At 41.7% G+C, this 12,969-nt stretch overlaps 1 protein-coding gene across 1 annotated transcript in view; it reads right to left on the bottom strand.

Annotated features, from left to right (window-relative positions):
* Positions 1-2,641: 2,641 nt before the first annotated feature.
* Positions 2,642-12,969, bottom strand: part of LOC126249393 (src kinase-associated phosphoprotein 2-A-like) — a 221,949-nt gene continuing 211,621 nt past the window's right edge. Inside the window, exon 4 of the mRNA XM_049951046.1 lies at positions 2,642-3,931. Coding sequence (XP_049807003.1) covers positions 3,251-3,931 — 681 coding nt within the window. The 3' untranslated portion in view covers positions 2,642-3,250. The remainder of the gene's footprint in view (positions 3,932-12,969) is intronic.

Genomic DNA, 12,969 nt, shown 5'->3' on the forward strand with positions numbered 1-12,969 from the left:
ACTACTGTATACTTAACACACCAAGTAGTAAGAGCAGACATTGCTCCTGGTACTCTCTACTAACGACATTACACAACTGTTCAGGAAACACCGCCTCCATGTGCAATATGTAGGCTACAAAGCACATGAGGAAGCAACGGGCAGGTAAAGGTAACTGGAAACACGTTTGGATAACAGAAAACAATTACCAAAACAAAATAAAATCGCAGGATCCTCAGAAATTCTGATCAAATGTAAAGAGTGTCACTTGGCAGTAGCACAACAATAGTGCCCAGACACTTGTTGACGTTACAGGAGCAAAATAAACAGTTGCAAAACGAATGGCGAAATGCTGAATTCCCGTGTCAAACGTAACTTGACAAAACGGAATCATCGAATGTTGTCATCAGTCAGTTTGCCCTAACACTGTAATGATGAGTGATGCAATTGTGAATGCTATCCGTGTTGCTGAAATCGCTCAAATTCGACAACGACAGTTTCAGTTCAGGATTTTTGAGCGGGATAGCTTCATTCTCAATCAAAATTTACCGATGATTCTTTGAATGGTGCTCTATTCCCAGCGACTGGGAAGAGAACAACTCTCACAAACATACACAAAAGGCAGGAAAAGTGAGCCGCAGATCTACCGTTCTGTATCACTCATCTCTATTTGTATCAGCACTATATTTTGATGTCAAACATAATGGCCTACTTAGAACAACAATATTGTCTTTTCCGTGGTGGTCAGCATGTATCCTGGAATAACTGATTATGCAAAATATAACTCGTATTCTCCAGATATGACACACTAAGTGTCACAGGAAAGGTAACCAGGTTGATATGTTGTATCTAGATTTTCGTAACTCTTAAGATTCAGTACCACTCCGACGCCCCATGAAAAAATATGTTTTTACTGATTACCTAGACAGGGTTGCGACAGAAGGGCACTTCTTTTAAGGCAGGATGTAACACGTTATCTTGAATGTACGATTGTGTCCAAAATTAAAGCAACAAACCACTGTTTCCCTGCCCTGTGTCTAATTCATGATATAATCATTCAAACTGACAACATATGTCCGTGCGATCGTGTTCTGGACAGAAGATGGCATTCTGGTCAACGGGCAGCTACGCCAGCGGTGACGTCAGGGCATTTATCAAACTTTATAGTGTTTGACGGGTAGTACCGCATCCACAATCGCTGTATACAGTCACAGATGGTGCAGTATGGCACAGAGAAGACACCTACCAGGCTCTCTGTGGTGGAGTACCACGGGAGAATGGAACCAGGACAGTCGCAAACTGATGTCGGCCGATGGCTTAATGTGAATCGCTCTGTTATTTTTCGGATGTGGCGACAGTTTAGAGAGATCGAAACTGTATCCCGAAGACCAGGGCGGGGCCGACCGCGTGGAACATCAGAAAGAGAACCGTTATTTGGCTGCAAGGGCAAGACGGTACCGCCTTAGTACTGCACGACAACTGGCATCTGACCGTGTAGCATCATCCACTGGACGTGTTGTAACGAAGCAAACGGTGCACAGAGGCTTCGGCAGAGCGGCCTTTATTGTCAGAGACCTGCTGTATGTGTAGTTCTGACGCGTCTTCACAGAAGGGAACTTCTAGAGTGGAGCTGTCAACAGGTCACCTGGGCGGTAGAACAGTGGGTCACTGTTTTCACAGGTGAGTCCCGATTTGGTCTGGACAGTGAGTCTCGAGGGATTTGCATCTGGAGGGAACGTGGAACACGATTTCGGAACCCAGCCGTTGTGGAAAGAGACTGATACCGAGAGGATGATCCCTAACGTTGTGAGCAGGAATTGTGTTGACCACCCTTCACGAAATTGTACGGTTAAGTCGGCAATGTTTAACTGCTGTCACGTTATCGTGAAGAGATCTTGGGACCTCATGTGTGGTTGTTGCCAGATTCTGTGGGCCCAGAATTCGTATTGCTGGGCGGTAATGCTCGACCTCACAAAGCACACGTGGTTGACATTTTCTTGGAAACTGAAGATATTGCACTCATGCCGCGGCCTGCTCACTCTCCCGAATCGAATCCCATAGAGTACATCGGATGCACTAGGGACACGGGTTGCACCACGTCAGCATCCACCAACCACTCTCCAAGACTTGCGAGAAGTGCTGCAGGAAGAATAGGCGTTATTGCCTCAACATGAGATTGATGACTTTATTCACAGCATGCCACGTCGTTTGTCAGCCCTGTATTGCTGCCGGAGATGGTAACGCCCCATACTGAGCGCATTGACAGTTGTCGGAATGTCTGTGTAAATCCGATGAGTTGGAAAAAACGAAGAGCGTTTTTGTCTGCCGTTATGCATGCTGCAGCTATTTCCGTTCTGTATTCTTTATATTACTTCTGCTTTACTATCACCTGATTATACTGTTTTGTGGCAAAATGAACGCAACCTTGCAAAATTTCGGTTTATTGCTTTAATTTTGGACACCAGTGTAGATTCATCTACAGACACAGAAATGCTATAAATGTGAGTCAGGAATTTTTTACACGGCAGTGACTGGTGCTATTTCGTTTGTAAATTAATAACTTAATAGTTAGTGTTTTCTACAATACCAGAGTTTTGCAGATGACTTTTGTGTGTCAGAAGTAGTAAGTAATTACGAGGACTGTAAAGACACCATTACACACTTTTATGATACAAAAATATTTAATGGTTTCTCAGTGATGTAACCTGTATTGTACATTTCTTTATCCTTAATCTAGGACAACACAAAAACTTTGTAAATAAAATAAATTACTACAAACGAACTATGGACAATACTTACAAAAATAAAAATGAACTGAAAAATCCAAATTATTCCTCCGTTTAAACATATTGTGTACTATGTAATGACGTTTCCATAGACAGAGTATTTTTCCAGTTTTTCTACAGATACATTTGTAGAAATCACAAACAGAGACATAGTTTTTCAGTTTGAAAAAAATCCTTACAGTAAAATACATAAAAAAGGTTTAAAAATGGTTCACATTAATACTACTTCACATAAATAAAGGCTTATTGTCTCAATATTAAATATTTAAATCCTGTTTTCTTCGTAAGGGAAGAATGGGACATTATAATTACTCAAAACTTTTCAGACAAGCATGAGGCTTAGAAAATATAATCATGGAGATATCCAGTCCATTTGAATGAGCATTTTGGAGCGTGTGAAAAATATGAGAATAAGATAAACTTTTGGCACCATTTTTTATTGAAATGTTGTGTGTTCATACACAGGTAGTTTGCCTGAGGCCTCGTTAAGTATAGGCGGAATGAGATCTTGGAGGTAACTGCGGGGCAAATTGACTAGTGGTCTGGTTGTCTATGTGTTCCACAGGTTCGTACAGCTCTCCGCCTGTATCACCCTCTGATGGTAGCTTCACCGGGTGAAAAATTTGCTGTTTCATTAATGGAAGTTTCCTATTACTGAAAGATTTTTCCATTTTCTGTATCAGTTGTTGAATTTGGCTACCACTGTTTGTCTCCTTAGTAGGAGAAGCTTTCGAACTTTCCACTTTACTTGTCTCTTTTGTAGGAGAAGGTCTCACACTTCCCACTCTTTCAAAGTTACCAATATCATCATAAATCTCTTCTTCATAAGGACCACTGTCTCTAAAGCCTTGGCCCACAAGATTGTAATATGTCGATTCTTCCGAACGGAAAGAGACATCGTCATAAACTGAATTTTGTTCAGGGGATCGACATGTTGGTAAAGGCACTGGTTTCCTCGATGGGACTGTAACACTGTCACTACCAGAGATGTCTGAAATAACGTGATAGATTTCTTCTTGCTCGTGGTTATTTGCGGGCTTTGCATTTACATCATCATACAGCTCCTGGTCAGCGCTGAGTGGAGAAACTGAAGACTGCTCCTGCTCCCCAGCCAGGCATATCGCAGTTACCCACTGTTCCATTTCCTTGGCACTTGGAGCAATGAACTGTAAACAGTGCAAAAATAAACGCACAAATCAATAAAAATTTAATTATTGTATATTTCTTGAAAGCGAAATGAACCAAAAATATTAAAAATCTTGAAACACTGATGCATAGAAAAGCACTCACTAAAACCTCACAAAACGTCTTTTTTCATAATTTCATTAGTAATACCAACTGTTAAGCCTGTGATACATGGAGGATATTTTTCTACAATTATTCAAGATGTACGGTCATGAATATGTGAGTATATTATTTTCTAAGCAGTTATGTGCACATTAGCAATAAAATAGGTCTACAATGCTGCAAGACACTATTTTTCAAGTTCAAAATTTATAATGCGTAAGAGAAAGATTAAAATAGTACACATGAAAATTTACATAATAATTGATTCAGAATATTGTAATGAAAACGAGGATACGTTGCATATACACATTGTAAACTTAAATCTGCAAGGCTAGAGAGGGATATGCAATGCAATCCTCCAAAATGCGAGGCCAGTGTCTTCACCAATGTGCCACATCAATTGGTGCAATATAATTTCCCATTTCAACCTCATTGCAGGTTATTTTATATATTAGTTCATTGCATTCATCTCTGACAATGATATACAGGTTCAAATAGCTGACACAAAATCACAAAGCCTGTATTAATGATCTCCTATGTCGTATACCACAATAACTGCTCGAAATAAGGATTACCAAAACACGAAATACACTAATATAACATTACCTGTCACCCCTTCTAGCACTTTTTAATGAAATATAACTGACCTTGAATTATATATAAACCTTCTCTTGTTTGTAATTTTGGTACCATTATTAAATCAATGTTTTGCGATTCCTTTCCTTATAATATTTCCTTTCTCTGGAAAAAGAAAAATATAATACTGAAAATGTAACTTCTGCTTAATCTCTGCTGTGATTAACAAAAACTATTAAATCATTATTTTTAAGTGTGTGTGTAAAATCCTTTACTATGAACAGCTTCATGTATTGCTTAGGCAGTTAACAGATAAACTGCTGTGATGCCACAGATGCAGTAATGTACCCTAATGACAGTTACTTCATCATTTTCCCACTCATTATTTTAAGTAACATTTATTTCAATGATTTTTAAAACTAGAGATTTTTATATACATTGTATTCAAAAACGTTTTCCAATTTGTTACAGGTTACAGTACTGGTCAAAACTAGAAACAAAGTCCTACAATTATATGTCAATAAGTAAATATTTCTTCAGATATGGTGCATTCTGTCCTATGTTTAAAAATGGTACAAATGGCTCTGAGCACTATGGGACTTGACATCTATGGTCATCAGTCCCCTAGAACTCAGAACTACATAAACCTAACTAACCTAAGGACATCACACAACACCCAGTCATCACGAGGCAGAGAAAATCCCTGACCCCGCCGGGAATCGAACCCGTGAACCCAGGCGTGGGAAGCGAGAACGCTACCGCACGACCACGAGCTGCGGACTCCTACATTTACCATCTACCTGTTGACACTACTGATGATGTTCAATGTGGTTACTATTCATTCTTATACGTCTTTCAGCCACCTTCTCAAGGCTTGAGCTTACATAGAAACCTGACGTGGCACGAAACCAGTGACGCATTTATTCAAACTTACTCGAAAGCACCTATCTGCTCTCAGATGATTTGGTCACAACTATGGGAAACATGTTCTTGCAACAGGTGCATATATTAGATAGGTGTGGAATATGAAAGTGCCTTTAAAGTTCGTCACAAGTAGAAATCCAAGGGACTATGATCAAGTGAACGGCAAGGATATGCTGGCGGTCTTCCTCGAACAACCTATTGCTGAGTAAACATTTGCGTTGCGTGTTGTCGCATCTAGTAGGAGGAATAGAAGATGGGGTGGTGCCCCACCATGAATAAATCACATCCGTTTTCTTTCTACAAGATTAACGTTCTCCAATAGTGTGGATAACACGTCACGCAGATATTGGTAATGAACAGCAAATGCAATTTTGTCTAGTAAAGTGTATGTATGGTCCAATCAGCTGATCACCCACACTTGCTGCGCATATATTAATATTAAAGTGAGCCTAATGCCTTGCTACCATGATCTCTCGAGAATTTATATCTGACAGTTCGTGTTCATTGTGGTAATTTAGTATCTCATTCTGGGTGATGATGATGATGTTGGGTTTGGGGGACGCTCATCTGCGCCCGTACAAATTCCCAATTTTTACACAATCCAATTTTTTACACAGTCCGATCTAACCACAGTCACAAACGATGATGATGATGGAAACACAAACACCCAGCCCCCAGGCAGAGAAAATCCCCAACCCGGCCGGGAAACGAGCCCGGGACCCTGTGGATCCAGAGGCAGCAACACTAGTCACTAGACCACGAGCTGCAGACATCCCATTCTGGGAAAAACCCACTTCATCCGTAAATAAAATGCAAATTGTAACCTGCAGTCAGCGCATCGTACTAGAATCCATTTCCAGAACTGCAGTCTGACATAGTGATGGTATGGCCTGAAGGCTTACACAGCACACAGGCTCTAGGGTAAAGCTAGCAGAGTTTACGTGGGTAGGAGAGAAGACGCACTTTCTGTTTTCATACTTGCCGGTGTGTGGCAGCACCAGTCTGTTAGTAGCAACTTAGTAGCTGTAAAACAGAATAGTTCCTTTTTAAGAAGAAATCCTGAGCCCTGTATAAGGAAAGCGAAGGTTGTTTCTGCCAAGAGCAGAACTCATGAGCAGGAAAGTAGTATCTGATTACTTTGGATATGACCAAAGTATTGACGGTAAATAATCTTCTTGACAAACCTGGGTCCTTACGGAATGCTGATGAAACTAGACTCTAGATGAACAATGTCTCTGGACAAGTGATTGTTTGTAAGAGTAGAAAAGATGTTTAAGTAGCAACATTGTCAGATAAAGCCGAGGGAGTTACTTTTATAACTTGCTGTAATGCAAAAGGCTATTTTTTCCCCCGTACTGCATGAAGAAGGCGTGTGTACAGCAAACCAGAATTTCAAAGGAAGCCACCTCCGGGGATAGTTATCAAAATGTGGCCTCAGTCAGCTACATTAAGGTAGACTTGTTCGTGGATTGGTTACTAAACCGTTTCTTATCATGTTCGAGAGCCATGCTTCGCATATGAACAGCGCCAATTTCCTAGAAGTAGCGAGAGATGATCACATCAGTGTAGTCTGCCTACCGAGTCATACAACACATTATCTTCAGCCACTGGATGGACCATGTTACTTTCAAACTACTAAAGACGTATTGGAAAGACGCTTGCCAGAAGTTCATGAGGATGAACAAAGGCATCAATAGTAGTTCCAGATATCATTTTGGGGAATTATTGAATTCAGTATGGTTTTGATTTGCTAATGTTCAGAATGGCATAATAGCGTTTCAGCATTTGGAGCTATAGGTATCGATGGACATAATATGGACGCTATTCCAGATTCCGCTTGTCTTTCATCATGTGACCAAAACCATTCTGATCATTCTTCTCCAGTCAAACCCTACTCATCTCATGTTTCTGCGGTGTGGCAGAGCGGTTCTAGGCGCTTCAGTCTGGAACCGCGCGACCGCTACGGTCGCAGGTTCGAATCCTGCCTCGGGCACGGATGTGTGTGATGTCCTTAGGTTAGTGAGGTTTAAGTAGTTCTAAGCTCTAGGGGACTGATGACCTCAGGTGTTAAGTTCCATAGTGCTCAGAGCCATCATGTTTCTGTTTCCTCTTTTACTCAAACAGGTACAAGTACTTCAATACCTTCTCCTAATGTGGATTCCTTGTCTCATGCTCCTGATCGGATTTTTTCCTCAGGGAGGTGGAAGCACATTAAGTTCTGGTAATGAGTCGTTAGTAAATCAATCCTTATTTGCATTACCTGTATCTTATACCAGCCAGAATGCGCAATTAACACCATCCAAGGCTCTAAGAACTACCTGGACTATTCCCTCAGACTTAAAACTATTTGGTTCAAAAAGGAAAGAAAGTGCTTTTAACATAACCGATCCAGCTTAGTTGCCAAACAGAAAAGTAAAGAAGAGAACAAGGAAAAAAATAACAAGAAGCTTGCCAAAAATTCCATATAAAACACAGAGAAGTGAATCTCGGTTTTCAATGAAACGTACAGGAGTTTCCAAGAAGGCACAGAGAAGAATGGAATTAGAGTCATCATCAGTTAATAACAGCGACCAGGAAATGGTTCTCCACTCCGGTGATCAGTCAGAGGAATTCAATCAAGACGAATGTGTGGAATGTCTGGAACTTTAATATGAAACTCTATCTGAAGCTGGTTGGTTACGATGTGTTGTGTGCAAACGGTGGTTTCGTGATGATTGTTTAATTCACAGCCGGCCGAACTGGCCGTGCGGTTAAAGGCGCTGCAGTCTGGAACCGCAAGACCGGTACGGTCGCAGGTTCGAATCCTGCCTCGGGCATGGATGTTTGTGATGTCCTTAGGTTAGTTAGGTTTAACTAGTTCTAAGTTCTAGGGGACTAATAACCTCAGCAGTTGAGTCCCATAGTGCTCAGAGCCATTTGAACCATTTTTTAATTTACAACAAAATATATGCGCTTTGTGCAAGAAATTAAACAGCAGCAAAAATTACAGGTATACAAAATGTAGAAAAATTCTTTCTTTCTCGTAATTTCTTTGTTTGTTTAGGCACCTATCTATGAACAGTTTCATTGAATTTCTAAGTTTGTATCAGTTACAACACGCGTTTATAATAGTTATCTTATCTACCCTAGGAGGAGTGATGACAATATACAGTCTTTTTAGACACTGTTTAAACTTCCAATTTCATTTATGTGTTTTTAAAGGCAAACTTTTTGTCAAAGGTTAGGTGAGGTTAGTGTTGTTTAACGTCTCGTCGACAACGAGGGCATTAGAGACGGAGCGCAAGCTCGGGTTAGGGAAGGATGGGGAAGGAAATCGGCCGTGCCCTTTCAAAGGAACCATCCCGGCACTTGCCTGAAACGATTTAGGGAAATCACGGAAAACCTAAATCAGGATGGCTGGAGACGGGATTGAACCATCGTCCTCCCGAATGCGAGTCCAGTGTGCTAACCACTGCGCCACCTCGCTCGGTCAAACTTTTTGTCAAAGACAAGAAACGTTTGACAAACATTTGGCAAGCATTTATTTTTTTTACACAGGCTTTTTTACAGGATTTAGGCAATACTTTCTAAATAAGCCTCATCTCTCGCTTTACCCTAAGTGATACGGATAAAGTAAGTGCTCGTGCAGAATTGACAACGCAAGAGCCGGCCGAAGTGGCCGTGCGGTTAAAGGCGCTGCAGTCTGGAACCGCAAGACCGCTACGGTCGCAGGTTCGAATCCTGCCTCGGGCATGGATGTTTGTGATGTCCTTAGGTTAGTTAGGTTTAACTAGTTCTAAGTTCTAGGGGACTAATGACCTGAGCAGTTGAGTCCCATAGTGCTCAGAGCCATTTGAACCATTTTTGACAACGCAAGAGCACGGTTCCTGCCTTCAGTAGCTCTAGTTTGTTTTTTTACTCTTGTTTCAGGATCATCTACTCGTCTGAACACTCGTATCTTCACATTCGGGTTGCGAATTTTACGAGGTTTTCCACAATCCTATGTGTTTGTTGCAAATAATCTTATGTCTGCAAGTAACTGGCACAACCTGCTGAATATTGTTGTTGATGGAATGTGACTAAATCACAGAAGAATAACATAACTGCTATTTCCTGCGGGGAACGATAGGTTCCACTTCACTGTTCACACAGTTCAAATTCTGCAGAATCGCAGAATTAGGAAATCTGTTTTGATGAGAATATAAATTCAAAACTATATGTAATGAATGGCTGATGTAGGAGGTAATTGTAAGTGCTGCGTCTGACAACATTTTCAGAAGACTACTACTTTTTCTTGTTCTTTTGGCCCACATCCGCGCACGATCGATATGGTAATGAACAGGTTTGGCATCTTTGATTTAAAGGGTGATCGGATGCCCTCCTGTCGCCACCAGGTTCTCCCCCTATTCCCCATGACGAGTGTATGTACCCGAACTGTCTGCGTGTAGCGTTATTCAAGTGGAAGTGCGCGAAAGTTCTCTAAATATATGCGGATTGTGTAACTGAGGTGGGACTTGGGTACCAGGTCGATATTCACCTGGTGTGTAGTGGGAAACCCCCTAAAGACCACATCCAGGCTGTCTGGCACACCGACCCTCTACGTTAATCCGTCCATGGATTTCAATCCGAGGCCAGAGCACATCACTGTCCCGGAAGCGGCGCTTAAATACTCACCGCTATCAGGGCGGGTTCCACAATCAAAAGACTACAGGAACGAACATAACCAATTAGAAATGAGCAACGAATGTAAAAATGGAGACACGGTACACTACCGGGCACTGTGTGTTTTCGACACAAATAACATAAAACATTTAAACAAATATTTGTTCCTGGACATATGTTTATGGGACTTAGAGTTTTGAACAGTATCGCCTTATCTACGAATGTAGGACACTTAAAAATACGCTGAGTATTTTTATTTCACCTGTTATCGCCTAATAGCAGTTGCATTATGTAATGTTGATGGTCAATTCAATAGAATGGGGAAATTTGCAATGTTGTCCACATGTGCTATATAACTGATTAATACTGACTTATATTCAATTTTACACCATTCAAAAAATGTTCAGATGTGTATGAAATCTTATGGGACTTAACTGCTAAGGTCATCAGTCCCTAAGCTTACACACTACTTAACCTAAATCATCCTAAGAACAAACACACACACTCATGCCCGAGGGAGGACTCTAAACTCCACCGGGACCAGCCGCACACTCCATGACTGCAGCTCGTAAGACTGCTCGGCTAATCCCGCGCGGCTTACACCATTCATTTGGAAATGTAACTGCCTATATGAAACTTGTCTTTAAAAAAAGATTTTTGAAAGGCTGGACCCTTGCTTTTAGTCCGTGCGAGAGCGTGATGAAAAGTAATGCCTTCGATTTTTTATGTGAAAACTCAAAACTTTTTAAATAAAGCAAACGTTATTAACACATCTTTATTCTGAATGTCTATATAGTCACATTTCTCCCAACGGGAGACAGGTTTGTTGATACGGTCACTATGGAATGTTTGACCTTGTTGACGGAGCAACAGCCTTGCACCGCTTGACCACTGTCGAAGTGTTCGAGTTATCTGTTCCCATCGGGATGTTTAATATCGATGATTCCCCTTGCCTCACGCCATTGGGGTACTTGATTTCGGTAAGTATCCATGGCAGGTGCGCCAGCTGCTATCACTTCATGGAGATTTTACCTTATTGCAATGGATGTGTTTGTATTCCGTCGGTAGCCCCGTTGCGGCCAGTGCGAGAGTTACGGTGGTTGGATGGAAACAGCCACCCTGATGGCGGGGTTCGTAGGTGGTTGGGTTGGGTTGTTTTGGGGAAGAGACCATACAGCGAGGTCATCGGTCTCATCGGATTAGGGAAGGAAGTTCAAAATGGCTCTGAGCACTATGGAACTCAACTGCTGAGGTTATTAGTCCCCGAGAACTTAGAACTAGTTAAACCTAACTAACCTAAGGACATCACAAACATCCATGCCCGAGGCAGGATTCGAACCTGCGACCGTAGCGGTCTTGCGGTTCCAGACTGCAGCGCCTTTAACCGCACGGCCACTTCGGCCGGCGGAAGGAAGTCGGCCGTGCCCTTTCAAAGTAACCATCCCGGCATTTGCCTGGAACGATTTAGGGAAATCACGGAAAACCTAAATCAGGGTGGCCGGACGCGGGATTGAACCGACGTCCCCTGGACGCAAGCCCAGTGTGCTAACCACTGCGCCACCTCGCTCGGTTCGTAGGTGGCCACAGAAGTCAAGCATTCCGATGGTTTGGGGATTCACTAAAATCAACCCCATAGGGAACAGCAAATTACGTAACCATACAAGTAGTTATTTTCCAGGAATGCCAATGTCTAGCCGTATTATTTCTACTGCACAGTCACATTTGCAACACTAAAGTAAATTTCTAACATAAATATATCAATCGTTAGAAAACAAAAGTTTTCATTTATATCTTAAATGAAACGTAGAATCAAATGCGTCTGTTTTTAATTGCAAAAACAGATTCACTTGATATTTGTCGATTACTGCGCCATCTACCACGTATGGGAAACAATGGTTTGAGTAAAACGTACGTAGTTTCGGCGTAGAATCCGAACACGCAGTAAAAATAAGGAGTTCCCATTTGAAAATACAAAGTTGACCCAGTCCATGCAGGAGAAGTGGTTAGGAGACGGCCAGTTGCAGCACAGACCCATGTCCCCTTTCCTAATATTAACTTTTCACCCAGAAGATTTTGTTTCGTACGAGCGTCTTTTCGAGATATTTTGTAGTCTCAATTTAAAACAAACACCCTGTGTATTAGAGACTGTGAAGTCTTACTTCTGACGGTGGCCAGATGTCGCCCGTTCTTGATTACGTACGGCGCGCGAGACAAATCACTGTACGCACTAATCCGCTGATTTGGCCGATACCTTAATTGACAGACATGAATTTATTCTCTGCACTACTCTTCTTACGAATTAAGTATAAATAACGGGTGTCAGTCTTGTTTTGAGCTGTGAGACAGGATTAAACTTCTCACTTCTCCGGTATCATTAATTGAAGCCCTGTAACAATCCAGTTATTTTCAGATAGCTCCCGAGATCCGATCACAGTAGCGGAATATATACACTTAACAGTTCCTACTCCGCCTCCTGCTAGCTCCTAACTACTTACGCCGATAATCTACACACAACAGAACACGATTGCGTTCAACGTCAAGAAAGGAAAAAGTCACACAAAAACATTTATTTCAAATTTCTACGGAAAAAAATATAATTTACTTGCTTCTTTCAAACCTTGTGAAGTCCGTCTCGTTCACTGCAGTACAGTTAGCTAATTTTCTACAAAAATTGGTGGAAGATGCCTCTTGTTATCGTGCACTTCCATGCATGGGCGGATCCTGAGACCGCGGGGTCATGACCCCCCCCCCTCCCCAGACCCAGACGATGACGTGC

This window comes from Schistocerca nitens, chromosome 3, assembly GCF_023898315.1.
Source record: "Schistocerca nitens isolate TAMUIC-IGC-003100 chromosome 3, iqSchNite1.1, whole genome shotgun sequence".
In the NCBI taxonomy this organism is placed as follows: Eukaryota; Metazoa; Arthropoda; class Insecta; order Orthoptera; family Acrididae; genus Schistocerca; species Schistocerca nitens.